This window comes from Epinephelus moara, chromosome 23 (genome assembly GCF_006386435.1).
Source record: "Epinephelus moara isolate mb chromosome 23, YSFRI_EMoa_1.0, whole genome shotgun sequence".
In the NCBI taxonomy this organism is placed as follows: domain Eukaryota; kingdom Metazoa; phylum Chordata; class Actinopteri; order Perciformes; family Serranidae; genus Epinephelus; species Epinephelus moara.
The window spans coordinates 11,453,245-11,472,207 of NC_065528.1; the positions used below are offsets into that span (position 1 = coordinate 11,453,245).

Genomic DNA, 18,963 nt, shown 5'->3' on the forward strand with positions numbered 1-18,963 from the left:
AGCAGTGGTGTGTTTTAGACATGGGTCACCTGCGGTTAGTCCCCAGCGTGAAACACTGGATGAAACTTGAGATGTGCTGTAACATTATCTTTTCCAAGGTGATTGTTGGTATTTGTATGTGTGCACGTTTGTTTTTGTCTGTCTGTGTGTGTTTGCTTGTCCATGAAAGAGAGAAATCCTTCAATTGTATGTTTAAATATTCAGTCTGTATCAAATGTCAAGCGTTTACCTGAATGTCAGCCAGCTTTGCGTCCTACTTCCTCAGGTTTTGTTTCTGTTGTGACCTGCATGTGTGTTCTGACCCGTATTTTTGTGTCTGTCCCAGTCGCGGCAGTGTGCGTTCCCCTGAGGTGTCCGCGGGTGACGACCAGGACGACGCTGCCCGCCTGGAGGCAGAGCGCAAGCTGGAGGAGCTGAAGCGTCGCCGTGACGACGCGGAGAGCGAGGAGTTTGAGAGAATGAGGCAGAAGCAGCAGGAGGCCGAAGCCGAGCTGGAGGAGCTGAAGAGGAAGAGGGAGGAGAGGAGGAAGGTGCTGGAGGAGGAGGAGAGGCAGAAGAAGCAGGAGGAGGCGGAGAGGAAAGCCAGAGAGGAGGTAGGGAAGGGAGAGGGATGTCTTTTACTTTTTGGAGTCAGTCACTTTATGGATGCCGTTTGATCCCGTCAGCTCTGTGTGTCTACGTTTCTCGTCTGTCTCCCTTTTATCCAGCTTCTTCTTGATGATTTGTTGAAGTCGAACTAAAATTTTAATTCTTCTCTTTTTTGTGTAAGGGAATATAAACTACAATGATACTGCAGGTATTGTGCACAGTTTCACATTTTTCAGAAGAAACAAATGTTATCGCACATATTAAAAACATCACAGCTTGTCTGAGTGGGCGTTTCCCATGGCAGCTTTTGACTGACATCTGGGAGGGGGCGTTACTAGGGGATCTACTGTCAACTTCCATGGTGCGCTACTAACTGCAGCACTTGGCCCTGTATCACTGATTTGATGACAGCGTGCAGTTAAAGCCCTGTTTGCACTGGACTAGTATTGACATCTTCATGTGGTGTATTCCCACAGGATGAGTGAAATCAGTATTTTACTTGAATTTACCGACAGTATGCCCTGGATATGATGCCATAGCGAGATGTCTCCAGAATTTGTACCCAAAATTCTGTCAGAACTTTAAATGATGATTGCCAACACAGCCTCTGTAATTCTCTATCAGGAAAAGGCAGAAAAAAATCCATAAAAACTTGCAAAGACAAACAAAGCCCAAATCACAGAGATGCCAATGAGCAGGAGACTGATATTATGACATGTCCCCTGTGTTTAGGGAAATACAGAAGGGGATTTGCAGTGGAATTTTTACTTGACAAACAACATGAAAGATTTGCACGGGGTTGAGAACACAGGCAACCTCTGCATTTATTACAAATTACTAGATGTTCCAAGTTAATACCAGTCCCATGTGAATAAGGCTTAAGTTTGTGTTTTTCTTATAAAGTGAAACCTAGCAAGCTAAGCTAACTAGCTCCCACTTTTGTGGCGGAAGCTGAAGCTAGTTAACTTAGCTTGCTAAGTACCCCTGTAGTGACATACAGAATGAAAATAGAATCCTGAACTAAGTGATGTATGGAGTAAAAATACAGTAACATACGGAGTACAAATGGAGTCACAAACAGAGTTACAAACTGAGTGATATGCAGAGTACATTACAGAGTAACGCATAAAGTAATGTGGGGAGTAATGTGAGGAGAAACATATGGAGGACAAACACTCTGTACGTTCTCTATTTTTCACCCTATATGTACGGAGTAAGGTATGGAGTAATGTGCGGAGTTACGAAGGGAGTAATGCACAGGGTCACAAATACGGATTGTTAGGAGTAACATACAGAGTAATGTACGGAGTAATGCATAAAGTAACGTGGTGAGTAATGTGAGGAGTAACATATGGAGGAGGAAAGGAGTAATGTACAGGGTCACAAATACGTAACGTACAAAGTAATGTACAGAGTAACATACAGAGTAGCATACGGAGTAACGTACGGAGTAACAAAGTGTGGAGAAAAATGGGGAGTAACATAGCGAGGACGAACAGAGTAACATACAGGGTCACAAATCGAGAACGTACAGAGTAACATACGGAGTAACACATGGAGAAACGTACGGAGTAACACGGAGTAACACACGGAGTAACATACGGAGTAACACACGGAGTGACGTACGGAGTAACATACAGTGTAACATACGGAGTAATGTACCGAGTAACATACAGAGTAACGTCCGGACTAACACATTAAGTGTGGAGTAATGTGAGGAGTTACATATGGAGGACGAATGGAGTAAAGGGTCAAAAATACAGAACATACAGAGTATCTTACAAAGTAAGGTATGGAGTAATGTGCAGAGTTACGAAGGGAGTAAGGTATGGAGTGCTCAAATCTCAGATGGGACTATCAGAAAAAAAGCAATGGCTAATAGTGTCAGCCCTCTAGCTGTTTGATTGCCTGTGTTGCTGTAGGATTTAAAGTAATGTAAGTATTGTTAGTGCCCGCCCACACAGTTATTGGACCAATCAAAGTATCACCACTGCTCTCAGTTCAAACCAAAAATGCAGTGGGTTATCACTACAGATTACAGTTTTCGCCAAACAAGTACACAAGTCAACACATGCCAAGGATATATGTTCCTATTTCTCAAATATTTATTTTAGTTTCAGTTTGACTTTAAACTTGTCTCATTTATTCTGCTCATTTCTTCTAGTTGTATCTTAAAAGTTTACAACCCATGTCCCCTTGCCTTATTTTTCACACCCCTACTTGATGTTGGTTTAGCCTTTACACCTGTGTGAGCTGAACTCCATGCATCACGCTCATACAAGCACTGCAGTGACGTTATCTCACCATACTTCACTGTTATCACGACTCAAGCTATTTGGGTCCCCAACGCATAACTCATGCATGTCATTTCTTCCTCCTACTCTTATGACAACCTCATCCTTATGTATCTCAAATGTGATAACCTCCCCCTTCCTATGTGTTCACATCTGTATTCAGCCACGCTGTGTCGTCCATTTTCCCTTTCAGCCGCTCGCTCCGAGGCCCTGCATTCTTACTATTACCCTGACTGGTCTTCTTTGTTGATCTTGGCTCCGAATGTGGCGGCCCGTCTCTCGCTATCTGCCCCCGTTCTTCTCCTCTTGTGTGATGTTAATGAGGCCTTTTGGTTTGTAATTAAAAGATGGCCCAGAGATACAGAGAGACTAATTAACCAAGACAAGGCTGCTGGAGAGGGCTGATATACTGCCAAGCACCAGCCCTCTTCTGAATACAGTACAAATGGTTCATACATTAATTGTTTTTTAAAAAAAACTGTTGATAGTCTGCATGTCGCAAGCTTTCCAAAATTTCTTTTTTTCCTGAGGCAGGCGATCACTGTAAATAAGAATTTGCTCTGAGTAATTGAATTTGTTCCTGACCTGCTTCATTAGATAAAGTGAGTAAATCAATTAGAAAGTGGCACATATCTATTGTCTGGGTCGGCTGCATTCCTGATTGTTGGTTGTCTATCATGTTGGATGCTTACGCTGTTCGATATAATAACCATACACCACGTGAAAGTCATTCAGCTTATACACCGTGCTTGGATGATTCTGCATTTGCTGCTCCAAACACTCTGTTAGTTTGTTCCCAGGGACTTGTGCACAGGAAGCGTACGTTAGGTCTCCAGCAGCAACAGAGGTTTGTTTAGAGTAAATACAAGAGAAATGGGCAGTTAGCATGAGCAGCAATATCCTGCATGGCTGTCCAAGAACAGAGCGCCACCTACAGTACATGCTCCAGTGAAAATAATAGAAAGATGCTGCAAAATAAAACACGACAAGGATATCAAGCATCTGCCAAACTCTGAACTCGTGTGTCTTTTCTCAGGAGGAGAAGAGGAAGATGAAGGAGGAGATTGAAAGGAGGAGAGCAGAGGCAGCTGAGAAGAGGCAGAAGGTGGAGGACACTACGGACGGAGAGGAGAGACCCTTCAAGTGTGTCAGCCCTCGTGGCTCCTCTCTGAAGGTCAGTTCACTTTTTCTTTTAACCTTTCACCTCTGCCCTGCTTCCAACAGCAGAGTGTCAGTACAGTTTTATTTGCCAACTGACCGCTTACTAACCCTGTGACTGATAGTTACTGATATATATTTAGCTCTTGCAAGGCACTTATGCAGCTAATAATGATAACGGCAGTAGATTTACTCTTCAAAATTCTTAATGTTTTTTCAAACAGTGGGTCCTTGATTTCAGACGATTCAGTCTTGATGACAACATACATATGTAAAAAGACATGAAGCTGAAGGTACATGTCCCAGGCAGAGTCCTCACCAGTTGATTATCTGTGTAGAAGACATGAAAATAAAGAAACAACACTCCTCGTAGTGTAATTCAGAGCGAGTTAAATGAAGTATTATAAGGTTGATAAGGAAAATGTTCAGACTGTTATTTTGATTTAATTTTTTTAATTTTAACCCTGTTTGGCTGCTAAATTTCCCCAAATCCAATAAAGATAGGACAGAGCGCTCATTACCTTACGCACTGACTATGACATCCAGGGGCTTCTACCCAGCGGGGAAATAGTACATCGTGAATGTTCTTATTGTAACTATTCTAAGATTTAATTTATTGTTGTTGTATGTAATGTATCCGGATCATTTTTCTTTTTCTTTTTGAATTTAATTTTATTTTTTTAAATCTGTGAAAACCAAGCCGCAACCTCCGGAGGCTGAAAAAAAAGCTAATGTAAAAACTGCAGTTCATCGAATGGCCACTTGAGGCTGGCTCCAAAACAGAGTTAATCCCCATAGACCCCCATGTTAAATGCCCAGATTTACAGCAGAAATAAACATGTTTACAGCCTGGTATGAAAAAAAGATTTTGGCCTTTGTATCAAATTTCAACATTTGTAAGAACTGTACAGGGAGTTCTTATGACTTACTTGTTTATATTTAATTAAGGCCCAAAATTATGCATATTTAAAGGTAGAGCTGCTTGAGTGACAGGCCGTCTATGAGCCGTCGCTATGGTCTGTGAGTCAGATCCATCCCTTGCTACTCCACATCTGCACCCTCTAATCCAAATACTATCCCTTCTGGCTCCAAAAATCCAAGATAGCTATGGCCGAGATGCCGAACTCGAGGCTTTAGAACGGCAGTCCACAAAAAAATAGATGACATCACAGTAGCTATGTGGGGGGAAAAAGTTTTCTTTCATACATTTTTATAATGTTTTTCCACTTTGAAAACAGGTGAATTTTATTTTGTTTTTTATTTTAGGTAATTTTTCAAAGTTTTTTTTCCCTCTGTGGACACAGGTGATATTTTCTTTTTCAAAATAATTTTTTTAAGGTTTTGGGTTTTTTTTTTGTATTTTTTTTTTTTCATAGACAAATAGAAAAACAAAAAAAATTGAAAAATGATCCTGGAGAAAAAATCAACTGTTTTCATGGATTGGAGTAAAAAAATAAATAATTAAAAAAAAAATTAGAAAAAAACATTCTGAAAAAAGAAAGTTTTTGCTTGCATCTGAGGACTTATCAACAAGCTAATGTAGTTAGCAAATGAAATGTTCTTTGCATTGGACGTAACATTATGTCACTACTGGAGTTAGCTATTTAGCCAGAAATGCTAATGATTGCAGCACATGCTAAAGCAGACAAACACAAAAAGACATGACCCTCCAAACTACTAGTATGGCTCTAATCACAGCCTCCTGCACAGCTTCAACATGGGCTGAAATTTGAAGCTTGACAGGCCTGCCATGCCTAGTAACAGTTGCTAAGCTATGATTAGACAATCACTGCTCGAGGGAGGGCTTTAGTGAGTGGTCAGTTAATCAGACAGTTCCTCATGAACACAGATATTTCATTACAATACTTCAGAACACTCTACAACATTTTGCCTGGGTCGTATTTTTTCTGTGTGTATTTGCATCCAGTCCAGTACAGTTGTCAGCATAATGGAGTCAATATAACGGCTCTCCAAAACCTGCAAATCCCTCTCATCCGGCAGTGCAGCAAAGCTCAAGCTAAACATTCAAAATATTTGGAGAGATTAAGTGCCAGATGACCCGCTCCTGCCCCTCTCACCTCTTTTAGCTCTCAGCATGAAGTGTTATCTGACTGAGATGAAGGTGTTCAGAAATAGAAAGAGCCTTGACGAACTAGAGGAGAAATGTGGAAAAAAGTCGGCTGCTGGCAAGTTTTTCAGTATTTCATTTCACTGCTCACTTTGAAAATTCTGCTGACATGTGAACCTGTTTGTCACAAAAAACTCCGCGCTGGGAAAAGAAACCTGAATCAACCCAGCGCGCGCCCCTCCCAGCCTCATCCAAAGATAAATGTTTGTCACGGCGAAGGAACGTTTAATCAACTCAAATGTGAATAAATGTTTCCAGTGTTGCCAAAAGCCAACTCCCACACGCTGAAAATCGAGGGGGATTTTCAGCCAGTGGAGAAAATCTAATTAGTGACAGTTAGCAGTAATATCCATCTGGCCCGTCCCAGTGAGACTCCAGACTCCAGGCTCGGCTCTAATGGTGTGTGAGCTCTGATCGGACTGGAATCAAATACTCTTGTTTGTTTGTGGTCAGTTTTGTAAATAATGTCCAACTGTAATTCTCCACCCCGCTGCACTCGCCTCACAGACACAGCTTTACTTTGTGGTAATGTTCACTGTAGGTACAGATGTGTTTCTGTGTGTGTGTGTTTATGTGTGTTTGTGCACTGCCTTACTTTTCATACACTACACAAAGTGTTGTGTATGAAAATTGATATATTGCACGGCCCTACTTTGCAGTGTAATATTGTGTCTTTTTTTTTGTTTGCTTGTTCATGTGACACTGTATTACCACGTCATAATACAGTTGCAGTGAGTGTTTCATCTTCCAACCTTGGATTTGTTTTTTGTCATCATACTCTCTGTTGACAGGAGAATTTTTTAACATCTAAAATAGTTGCTTTTAGGTGAATGCCATGTAAAGACAACCAAATCCAACAGAAAAATCTTTTCTTTTTTTCTTTTTGGCCACTTGGTGGCAGCAGAACAAGCTATTAACACAATGTTAATATATTCACCTGATAAAATTTGTATGGCCAATACATTATCAAACTTTTGCCTATTTACTTATGTCTTGGTTAACGTAAATCCAATATCAGATATCCTTATAGAGAGGCAAAGACCCTCCCCTTCCAGTGACCATCATTGGACCTTATTTGGACCTTATGTGCAGTAGTTAATGGTTAGAGGCAAATCATTTTTTGATCCTGTTTGAATTGTGTCATGAATTACACATATGATTTTTGTCAATTTAAAAAAAAATTCTGCAAGTCAAGAAAATTGCAGTTTGTCATAGTTTTTTCGTATGAGCCTACCATTTAGGTTTTTTTTTTGTAAAACCACCTAGTGAATTACATCTCTCGTCATCCCATAAACATCACCTACACCGGCCAGCCAGCTAGCTCGGTAACCTGCTATGTTCCACACACAAATGTAATGTTATCTGCCCTGATGTGTTCTATCTAGTGACTCCTGGTCTTTTTATCAGCCGAAAAGTGAAACAACAAGCAAGACCCAATGCTTGTGTGAGTATATCCCTGTACGAAACACGCAGGCATCGTAGCTTAAGCGAGAGACAAAGTCATGATGTCACCTACGACTTGCTCAGTCGTTCTGATTACACTCTTATACTTTAACAGTTTTATGACAAACTGCAACTTTCTTTTCCTTTTTTTAAAACAAGGTGATTTTATTAGCAATTCAATAAAGCTTTACAAAGTACTAATAGAGAAACACAGAACCATCCATCCATCCATCCATCCATCCATCCATCCATTTTCTAACCGCTTATCCTCTTGAGGGTCGCAGGGGGGCTGGAGCCTATCCTAGCTGATATTGGGCGAGAGGCAGGGTAGCCAATCCAGTCAAAGGGAATCCAAAAGAGGGGAGAAAGTGAGGACAAATTAATCAATTTATATGACAGTAGGGGAGTATAGCGTTTTTCGGCTTCCGTATTTGCCACAAAAGTTAAAAATGGTTGCCAGGTGGCAAAAAAGCATGCAGTTGATCCTTTGATTAAACAACAGATTTTCTCCAATTGTAAAAAAAAAAAAAAAAACCATAACACTGGGACTTCTTTGACTTGCAAAATTACCTTTCAAACTGAGAGTCATTATATGTGTAATTCATGGCACATGAATCTAAATTTTTATTCATTTTTTTCCGGAAAAAAGGTCCCATGGTGGTCTACTGGAAGGAGAGGGACTCTGTCTTGGTCGTTACCTTCTTCTGAGTCTTTTAGCTTTTAAATACTCACGAGCTAGCTACTTGCTAACTTTGTCTGTCTGCCATTTGGTGCTGGGCAAAATGTTTTTCCATTGCTCGCTGCAGCTGCTAAACAGGAGTTATTAAAAGCTGCGAAAATGAACCAAAACAATGGAGTGGCACTTCCAAAAAACCAAAACACTGAGCTGAAAGATGCTAAACGGGCTGAGGGGAACTGCAGAGCTGGGTGATCATTCTCTGTGGGTTCATTACTACAACTGACAGCTTTCACATAGCCATTGTTGATATAAAAAATATTGATTAGTGCAGCTTTAAAAGGTGTTTTGGTTATCATGGCACACAGTGTGGAATTCAATATTTAAATAAGTGGAAAGATCACATGAAAATGGACTCAGATCAAGTGCAAATAAAAGCTGAGCATGTTTTTCCTATTTCTCATGTAAATTGAAAATGTTCCAGGTCCATTTTGGTGCTGTTTTCCAGCCTCTGAAGTTCATTGAAACCTGTCACCAGTTTACAGAGCTGCATGTGTGCTATCAGGAACATTGTTTTCCTCATTGTCTTTTGCTCTTATGTGTTTTTTTGCCCGACAACTGCCATATCATGGCTCCTGTTACACTGGAGAAATGTGCCTCGCTATCAGCAATCACCTCCCAGTGCACACAGTCCCAGGAGCTCGCTCACATGCTATCAGCAGTAAACCAGCAAAACCCCGCTCCGTACCACAGATAAAGTACAGTGTGAGAGAAGGACAGAGGGACAGAGTGAAGGACAGGCTGCTGGGATGCAGGAAAGCGATTAGGGTTAACAGGATTACTGTAACTGCGTTCGGATGGCTACGGCTCTTTAAAACGCATCTGAGAATGGGGAATTTCCTGTCGGGGAGTATTTTGGGAACTCCCACATTCGGTAGCAGCCGAGCGCAAGGTCCTTTTTCACAGGGAGGGGGGGAGAGAGCTTTTTCTGCAGTTTCTCCTTTTGTCCGTTTAAAGGGTTTTTTTTGCGAGCGTCTGAGGAACGCATGCATCGCCCCTTCTTTCAGCCCTTTTTCATGTATATCATAAACAATCCTCTGAGATTCCCACAGTCCAGCAGCAGATAGGAAAAAAATTGCTGTGTTTTTTCTGTGTGTGTGTGTGTGTGTGTGTGTGTGTGTGTGTGTGCGCGCGCGCATGTCTTCCAGAGCATTTTGCACACGGAGGGAACAATCAGTTACATTGTGTGTCGCTGGTTAGGAGAATCCAGCTTATTGAGCCCATGAAGAAAAGAGACAAAATGAGATATCCACCTTTAAAAAGATACAGTATGTTGCAGCTCAGTGATTATTGGCAATTGTTTAAGTTATGAAGCATTTAAGGAGCCGTAATCACATCTGTGTCTACACAATGACCTCCTAACTCAAGGCAGGAATTGGTTTCACACTAGAAGTACTCAGACACACAGTAAAGACACAATAGAAGCATGGAAATCAAGAGAAGGGCTGGGTTGAACATCTGTTTTATGTCTCCTAAAGAGAGAAGGAAAATGTGTTGCAGTGATGTATGCATGTGTGGAACATGACCAAAGTATTTATGAACCTAAAGCTCTAAAACCCTTTGCTCAACAGATTGGAGAGAGGGCAGAGTTCCTGAACAAGTCGGCACAAAAGAGGTAAAAAAAATAAATAAATACTTAAGCATCGTCCAGCTGATCATGTTTTTCTTCCCAGCTTTTAGTGGAGCATGTAAAGCCTCGCAATCCTGTTCTGCTAAATAGGAAGAATGTAACCCAGAGTTTAATTCCCACTTGGGGTTACAAGTGTCCTCTTCTCAAGGCAGTAAAGACGAAATGGTTGACCACACTGTATGTAATATCCAAAGAGATCCCATGCTGCGTATGCTAACTGTTTGCTTCTGCCCAGCAGCACAGTGAAGACGTCTCATTCTCCTGTGGTGTCCAAGATAGACAACAGGCTGGAGCAGTATACCTCAGCTGCTCAGGTTAGCATGTCTTCAACTGTTAAACTGGTGCACTGTGGCGTCAACACTGGTGACATGTGACACTTTAGTTACATAGTTTTTATTCTGTGTCAGACTAGACAAGACTTCTTGCAGGAAGACATATACAAAACAAAAACATCAGTTATAACATTATATGCACTTAATAAAATGATATATATTCATGCACACATTTCAAATATATTGTATACCAAGTAGCAGAAGATAAAAAAGGAAGAGCGTAGTTTAAGAAAACACAATAAAACATGTATTACATTGCAAATATTAGGCGTTTTCAGACCAGACAGTTCTGGGGACTCCCTGAGAGGAACTGCCCAATGGGGAACCACCCCGAGAACTGCATACCTTCAAGGTCTTTTAATTGTTTGCATTGGAACCACCAGTAGGAGCACTTAAGTGACATTAGCCTGTATTTCTTTCATTTTTGGGTTCTAGACATACAAGGAGCAGCTAAACTTCTGACATGCACCAGTGGACTGTAGCTCTCAGTGCCGCTGGCGATGGCCTCTAAAAGCCAGATTGCAGAGTCCTTTGTGCCCGTATTACCAGCATATGCCAGTCTGTGGTCAAAGATAGCGTCAAGTGTGTCACGCCAATTGCTTGTTTGTTTCTCTAACAGATCCACCATGGTTGTTGGGATCTTTATTTTTCTTGTAGTCCTGTGTCATCCTCTTGATCTCTTGATTTTATCTGTACATTGCTTTGCTGTGTGGCAGATGCCTAAGGTAGCAATCGAAGGGAAATTATGTGGAATATTCCTATACTTTTCTTTGACATGTTAAAACTGCTTTGTATTTACCCGATTGCATATATCCTGAGTAAAGCCTGGACTCTCGTGTCGGCCCATTTGTCCATGTTATCCTAACCTTTTTCTTCCATTTATTTGTTACAAGCTGTGGTTTGTGTTTTCTGTTGCCGGTGCTGCATTGGCTCATGTTTTCGACCAACAGTTGCGTCATTCAAGGTTCCTCTTGTGCTAGGAGGGTACCTACTCCTGTATACCTACCTATTGTATATACCTTGACATAGGAGCTTAAAAAGTCCATCAAAACAGTATTCTAGGAACTGCGATCGTTCCTAGTTCTTGCAGTGCAGTCACAATTGAAAAAGTTCTTCAAAAGGTCTTCAGGTCCAAAAAATGCCGAATGCAAAGGACCACTTGAAATCAGATTTGAGAACCAGGACTGATAGAAATATAGAATGTCATATAGGAAGGCCAAAAACCAGTATCCTGATCTGATCGCAGTCTTGCTATGCTAAAAATGACTTTGACAGCAGTACACAGTGCCCATCCTGTACAATGTAGGGATTTGTCACTTTTATTAATAGCAAGCTTATGTGGGTGTTTTTTAAAAGACAAGTATCTGAGCTTTGATCACAACAGTCATCCCTGCTATTCACCAGTTTAAACCCACCACTTTGTCTCATCAGAGAGAGAACAAGGAGTCTCGATCCCCCCGCTCTGGAGCGGTGGATCTACCCATGGTCACCGACAGCATCCGCAACATCAAGAGCATGTGGGAGAAAGGCAACGTGTTCACTTCGCCTGGAGTTGGCGGGAGCCCATTCAAGGTAAGAGACGAGGCGGTGGAGGATGCGAGGAAGGTAATGAAACTTGTGTGACTGGAATAAGAGAGTGTGTGTGAGAGAGAGAGAGAGATACGGAGAGGAAAGAGCCCAATTCACTGGCACTTCCTGCTCGGCCTTGTTGCCGATGACGACCAGGCTTAGCTGACCTCTGACCCTATCCAAACAGGAAGCAGCTGTGATGAAGACAGGCGTGGCGGGCCGCATTAACGACTGGCTGAATAAAACCCCGGAGAGCGGCAAAACGTCAGGAGGAAGGCCAACGGTAGGTCGTCGCCGTAGCAACGCCTGTCGCTGCTGCTGGGAAGTACAGTACATTTACTGTACAGCTCAGGCCCCTGTAGAGAAATGCCTCTTGAAGACAGCTCGGAGGAAGATGCAGCTGTGATGAGTGACCTTTATATATGTCTGGATTTATATCAGTATGTTTTAACTTATCAAAGCTCATCTACTTTAAGGCTCTGTAGAATTCTAAATCACCTTCTCAATATGAGCAGTAAGGTCAAACATGAGCATTCAGTTTTATTCCCAAGTATGAACAGTTTTGGTTCTTTCACACGAGAGTTGTAAGCATTTCCTGTGCTCCTTTTCACTGAAGTGGGCCAGACACTGTGATGTCATATTGCACCAATCAGGATTTAGCAGCATTTGAATCAGGAGCTGATGACAGTTGGTGGGTCGTTTGGTCACCGTCAATCAAATCCGGTCAGATCACACCCACACAGTCCTGAAGAAGCAGATTATCTGAGTTTTGGAGTGTTAAACTTTCGATAATAATACCTAAAGATTATTTTAAATAATTACTAGCTTATTTATTCATGAATGATGACTGTTACAGAAAAATACTTAAGGTTTAAAACCAGGTTCTTAGGGGTTTTACGTGACAAATCCGCTTGTAGTTGGAGTAAAAACAGAACTTATTCCATTAATGGGACATAAACTTTAACACTTTTTAGAAGCTCACTCTTGTTGTAATTATTATTAGCATTATTATTGTTATCATCATCATTATTATTCCTTTGTGAGTTGTGCATGAGAACATTGATCCTGTAACATCTGGGCTGCATTCATTCTAGCAAACTCTCCCAACAAACTGCAGTACTCTCACTTTTATATAACTCCCGCAGTATTTTCATGATGATGACAATGTCACAATTACTGCATAATCTGTGCTGTAGATGTTTTATAATTATTTTCAAATGATGCAGTGAAGCAAGTCAGGTTGAGATATCATCTGTCTGGCACCATCTGGTGGCCACATAGAAATATAACTTATGAAGTGTCTGAGCTTGCTACAGTCCACTCTAGGGTTATTTTAATTTAAAAAAGAAAAAGAAAAAACTAAACTAAAAATAGGTGTGAAAAAACATTTTAGTAAATTGAGATACAAATAAAAACTAAACTTTAGGGATAAAAAAGAAAATTGAGTCAATATTGTGTACTTAAAACAAACTAAAATGAAACTGAAATATACAGGAAGTGTCTTTAGTTTTCGACAACACAACACAGCATGAGGAGGCATTGTTACATATTTTTATTGAGACTGTGATGTCTACGTGACTGTGAATCAATTGCCTTTAAAAAGTGATGTGTTTTTATTGTCATACCTGTTCTGAACTTCTTAAATTTTACCCCTGACAAACACCTGCTACTTAGAATTTTAAGGTATTTTTTAAACTCATGCTGAAACTAACAACTAAACTAAAACTAAACATTTTTAAACAATAAAAACTAAACTGAAATGAGCAAACGTGCTCTAGAAACTAACTGAAACAAAAACAAAATATAAACTAAAATAAAATAAAATCTAATGAAAAATATAGAACTGTAATAACTCTTGTCTTAATACACATATACAGTACATAGAGTGGATATTGTAGACTTGGCATAAGTTTGGTATACAGTGTCACTTAAGCATTTTATCATGAGCTTATCATAAGCTTTACTAGCAGAGTGGGGTTTTTTCTGCCCTGCTAACGTGATTGGCTCAGTGCCAGATATCATGCCTCTCTTCACTCTTACTCATATTTCACCCAAATATTTACATTAGAGCTTTCCATGTCACGGAGCAGGGCTTGTGCTCAAATAGGTAACCCACAGCAGGAGAGACTGAGGATATGAAAGGAAACTTTGAATCCAAGTGTTCCCAACAGAGAGAGTCCACCTCACCATCTACCACATGTTGTGGTCTTGCCAAAAACTTGCCCCTGTCTGGTCATCCTGTGCTGACACCATTTCCGAGACTAATGGCTGTGTTATTAAGCCGCCTCCGACACTTGCTATTTTTGGTGTATTCTGAGTTCCAGATGATTTCAGTGTCCCTGCTCACCTACAGACAGTCATTGACTTTTCCTTTCTATTCTGTAAATGGAAGAATGTTACCTCTCAGTCATACAGCCAATCGATTAAAGAGACACTCCTTCAAAGGCTCCATTAAAAGATTTTATAAAACCTGGGACCCATTAATAAACTAGGTGAAACCAGGCCTGTAACTATGAACTATGACCTCTACAGGTGGTCTGTCCTGTATGGGCTTAAATACTCTATGGTGCATGTGTTTTTTTTAGTTCGGTTTGTTTTTTTCTGCTTTGTTTTGCGGTTTCTCTTTCTTTTCTTTCAGTTTTTCTTTGGATTTCTGTACATATTTGTACCTTGAGATTCAGTTGAATTCAGTACATCTTTATTGTCCCAGAAGGGCACCTCTGCGTAATGGAAAACAACAAACATCGAAGAAACATACTGTACAAAACACTATCAACAATAACACAGTAAAAAACAAAGACTACAAACAACAAGTAATTGTGAAAACATCATCTTTGCAGAGTGCAATAAGAGGTGGACTGTAGTTAATGGCTAATGGCTAATGGCCACAATCGTCTTCGGAATAAGGGAGCCAAAATCTCCACCCAGGAGGTACAAGGGGTGGGATGGGTTGGAGAAGATGAAGGTGGCCTTGCTCGCCAGGTGTTTTGTTGTACAGAGCGGAGAGACTGCGCTGGGACGTCCCTGTAATGTTAGAGCAGGTGTTCACCACTCTCTGTAGCTTTGTCTTACTCCTGTTCCGATCAGAACAAAGGGTACAGATGACCCTGGCTCAGGGTTCAGGCAAAGCTCTCCACACCAGTGCTTCTGGAGTGGGTGTGGATTCCACTTTGGAAGATGTGGTCCCCTTGTCCATAATTCCTAATGACTGGCCTGCCAAAATTGAATATTTCCTTCATAGTTAAAAACCGAGAACTCTTTGGACAAAACTTTTCAGATATTCTCATCTGTAAGTTTTACTTTGCATTGTGATGGAGTGTCTTTAAAGAGGAACGCTTCAGACTCGTGGTGAGAGTGCTTTTTCCACTTCCTCCAGACAAGCACCTCTCCGCTTGACAGTGTCTGTCAACCTTTGCTCTCGTTCCTCAAGCTCTCTGTCCTGCTCTATCATTCCTTCTCCTCTACGTCTCAGGTGCTCTGCCATTGCCGCAAAATGTCGACTATTTTCAAATTGACCTACAAATGCTGGGCACTGATATGATGCTTTGTCTTCGCCTTTTGCTTTCCGTCTCTTCTCTGACAGGACCTGAAACCCGTTGACGTCACCAACAAGAGGAGTCTATGGGAAAACAAAGGTGCCTCTCCAACCAAGGTAGCTATTACTCATGTATTCACTGTATCATGATGAAGAATTTGTGCAGTAATCAGAGTACCATTCTCAACCGTCCGGGGAAAATCCAAGTGAGCATCCAGATGAAGTTTGAACCCTGCCAAATTGGTTTGTGGTCTTGAAACGACTTCCAGTGGTTTATTATAGTTTTCCAGATGTCAATCAAGAAAATGTTTTGTTAAAGACATGGTGTAGGAATATTAAAACAATCTCATTTTGACCCTGGTGTCCCAGCTATGGGAGTAACAATCACTTCTGTTTGTTTTTGTTTTAAAGAACTCTCATAGCTAGTCGACCTCACCGTTAAATCTGGAATAAGCCTGGAGAGGTAAACAAGTAATAGTTCCACGTTTCTTCAAAGCTCTTATCACAGAATGACCTCACGCTCTGCTGTCACGCTGTCGACTCTTTGCTCTGTATCGTTGGCAAAGCTGCAATCTGTTCTGCTGTGGTTGGACGCAGCTGCTTATTTTAATCATAATGATAACATCTAAGAGTGTCGATCCAAAATTAGATATTTATGATTTGACAAATGTGTCTCACATTCACATAATTTGTGTGGTTTCTGGCACAAGTGTCTACACCCACTAAGTCAAAACATTTTAAGGGATGTGATTATCTGCATTTTGTGAATGTAGAGTAATAAACAGTTTCTTTCCGAAATGCACAGTTAGGAATGCAACTTTCCAAATGTTTTAAGTGCTGTAAAATAAAAAAAACCAAGGAGAACATATCAACGAAGCCACAGTAGAGCTAATTTTAAAGCATTACTCCATTGACTCCATTAACACCCAGAACTTGTAAAAGCCGACCCAACAAATCCAGAGGATTACAGTTCGACGTAAATTCTGTGTTGTAAAAAAAAAAAAAAAAAAAAAGCCTTTTACAGTGCGCCTGTTGTCCAACTGCGGTCTGAATGCTTTTCACACATGGCTGTATCACATCACCGCTCCTTCTTCTGACAACCACAAATCACTACTCCCAGTCCAGCTTCACTCGACTTTATGTTGCCCTAATGGAGAAACTGTTTACAGCACTCTTTACAGGCGAGATGCCTTGCTGAGTTGCACAATGGTAGTTTGACATTATTGAATCACCGTTATCACCTCACATCTTCAAACAAGTCTGGCTAAACCTGACACGAGTGAATTGTCTTATCTTTATTTCTGTACACAGATAAAGCTGTGTTTGTAGAGCTGCTTCGTAGAAGTACAACCCCATATTTAAAAAAAGACTAAAGTGTCTTACCTGCTCATTTACTCTATTATAAACCAACCTTCCTTCCTTCCCTCCTTCCTTCCTTCTTTCCTTCCTTCCTACCTACCCTGGCAGTAGTGTGCTTCTGCAGCCAACAGCTGCAGTGCAGACCAGAGGCTGTGGTCCGCCACAGTGAGTAGTTGGGTTGGAGGGCACCAGGCGGTGGTCTGCACTGACGTAAAGAGGGCCCTGGACAGGAAAGGTAGTGGTTAGCAGACTTGTTATTAGCTAACCATGCTATGCTGTGATGTCAGGGAAGGCAAAATGATTAGGACAGCGATTGATTCAGAAGATCTGGATAGGTTTCAGGAGTCTGTATTAGGCTTGAGTGATATGTATTTTTTCATACCGTCATACCTGCAAGTCTCTTAGTTTTTTCAGTCTAATAATTAAACAATAAACCCAAAAAATGTTGAGAAAGGTAGGATTCTCACAACTGTTCTTAATTAGAAATACAACCATTTACCTTCTGAATTCAAGTTTCTCTCTTTCACCAAATTACATAACGTTAGCTTAATTGCCTTGTTAACTCATTGTAAAACACGCCACATTCCATCTCGACAGACACAAAAATAAAACCGTCTTGGTTAGTCTTGTAAGTCGTTTAGTTAGTTAGTCCACTATTCCATCTATAATTAAGTCTGGTTTGGTCAAAATAAATCCTTAATTTTACAGAGTTAGAGGTGAAAATATGCCATTTTTGTCACTCTGCAGTTGCTAGCTGTTGTTTACAGTCCTGAAACGTTATCCCCTGTCGCCATGTTTGCCAGCTCAGCTGCCTGTTCCACCAGCAAAGACTGGCCTCTGCTGGTGTGAGATGTGCACTACATACAATACATCCTCAAAAAAGCATCTCTGTATCAGGTTAATAAAAAAATAGTCCATATTTTTGATAGTATTGAAAATAATGCCATCGGGATTTCTAAATACCCTGGTATACCGTAATACTGCCCAAGCCTAGTCTGTAAAGGTGAAAGCACTCACTGCTTCAACTGGAGGCTTTTCAGGAATGTTTTGCCCACTTTCTGCATCTGTCTTCATCTTTGCTGCTTTGTTACCTTCCTGTCTCTATGTCTTGCAGGTGGCAGGCAGAGGGGAGACCAAATCAGTCGCCAACGGTGAGTCTTTACAAAGCACTAGAAGCTTGTAACTGCAGAGCCTGTGAATGTGTGTGTGTGTAAGAAAACAAAATAACAATGGGCGGGCAGGCATGTGGGCAAACATGTTGCAGTTGTAGGGTGAACTTGTGGCTCCAAAATGTCAACTTTTCAGAACCTCTGAAATACCGCCTTGTTCTTAGCTTGGCCACAGTGCATTTTTTTCATTTTTGTAATTGGTTTAGAAACCAAAGGACAGGGGATTTTCTCAGCCCATAGCGGAGCGCTTAATCCTTTAACTGAAGTAAAAACATGGAGATAGCCAAAATGAGTTGCAAGGTTTTAACCAGAAAGTAACAATATGCTTTATAAGCATAAGTTTAAAGGGGCGCTAAACAGTCTGACAAAGGGATAGCCGTTGTAAATAATCATTTGTCTCCTCTGAAACTTTTACGGTCCTCAGACAATTCTTTCTTGAGGAGCGAGGATCTATTCTGGGAAGGCATACCGATGCATTGAGTTTGATGGAACTACAATGTGCTGTGACAACTTATCCCTGTTTATAGCCACAACCCAGATTTCATTTAGGACCACTTGAGTCAAAGAAAACTTTATTTCCATTTGCAGTATTTTATTTGACGGTATGGCTCTGTTCTGGGGCCTCTCTGCCTTTCCTAGACCTACACAGAAAGTTTAAAGCAGAGAGAGCATAGCTCTCTGCCCTTCCACGTGCATATTTTTTTTAAATAAACACAAAGAAGTTTGTGCTCTAGAGAAAGGATCAGCACTCAGTGAAAAACCTCCTTAGCCCTATGATAAGCTATTATGGCAAGGCTTAACTATACAGACCAGTGAGCAGTGATAACTAACATGTATTTGGGGTCATCGGGTGGGAACCTCCTTTCACCAGTGTTTCATCTAGTTGGTCCCACGACACCTAGACAGTGATCTCTGGTGTCCCAGAGTCACTCCCCTAATGCCAGGTCTCACTGCTCCCCGCACCAATCCAATAACCTCCTTTACCTTACTTACACATGGCTTTCTCAGCCCAAACAGCACTG

At 41.0% G+C, this 18,963-nt stretch overlaps 1 protein-coding gene across 7 annotated transcripts in view; it reads left to right on the forward strand.

The window, feature by feature from the left end:
- cald1a (caldesmon 1a) overlaps positions 1-18,963 on the forward strand; it is a 90,177-nt gene that overhangs the window by 64,020 nt on the left and 7,194 nt on the right. For 5 of the 7 annotated variants that reach the window (XM_050036117.1, XM_050036118.1, XM_050036116.1 and 2 more), the window contains 8 exons: positions 326-593; positions 3,919-4,056; positions 9,919-9,962; positions 10,213-10,291; positions 11,741-11,881; positions 12,066-12,161; positions 15,462-15,530; positions 17,887-17,923. In XM_050036117.1, coding sequence (XP_049892074.1) covers positions 326-593; positions 3,919-4,056; positions 9,919-9,962; positions 10,213-10,291; positions 11,741-11,881; positions 12,066-12,161; positions 15,462-15,530; positions 17,887-17,923 — 872 coding nt within the window. Of the gene's footprint in view, positions 1-325; positions 594-3,918; positions 4,057-9,918; positions 9,963-10,212; positions 10,292-11,740; positions 11,882-12,065; positions 12,162-15,461; positions 15,531-15,824; positions 15,877-17,886; positions 17,924-18,963 lie in introns of all 7 variants that reach the window. The other 2 variants (XR_007569351.1, XM_050036119.1) reach the window with 2 other exon arrangements.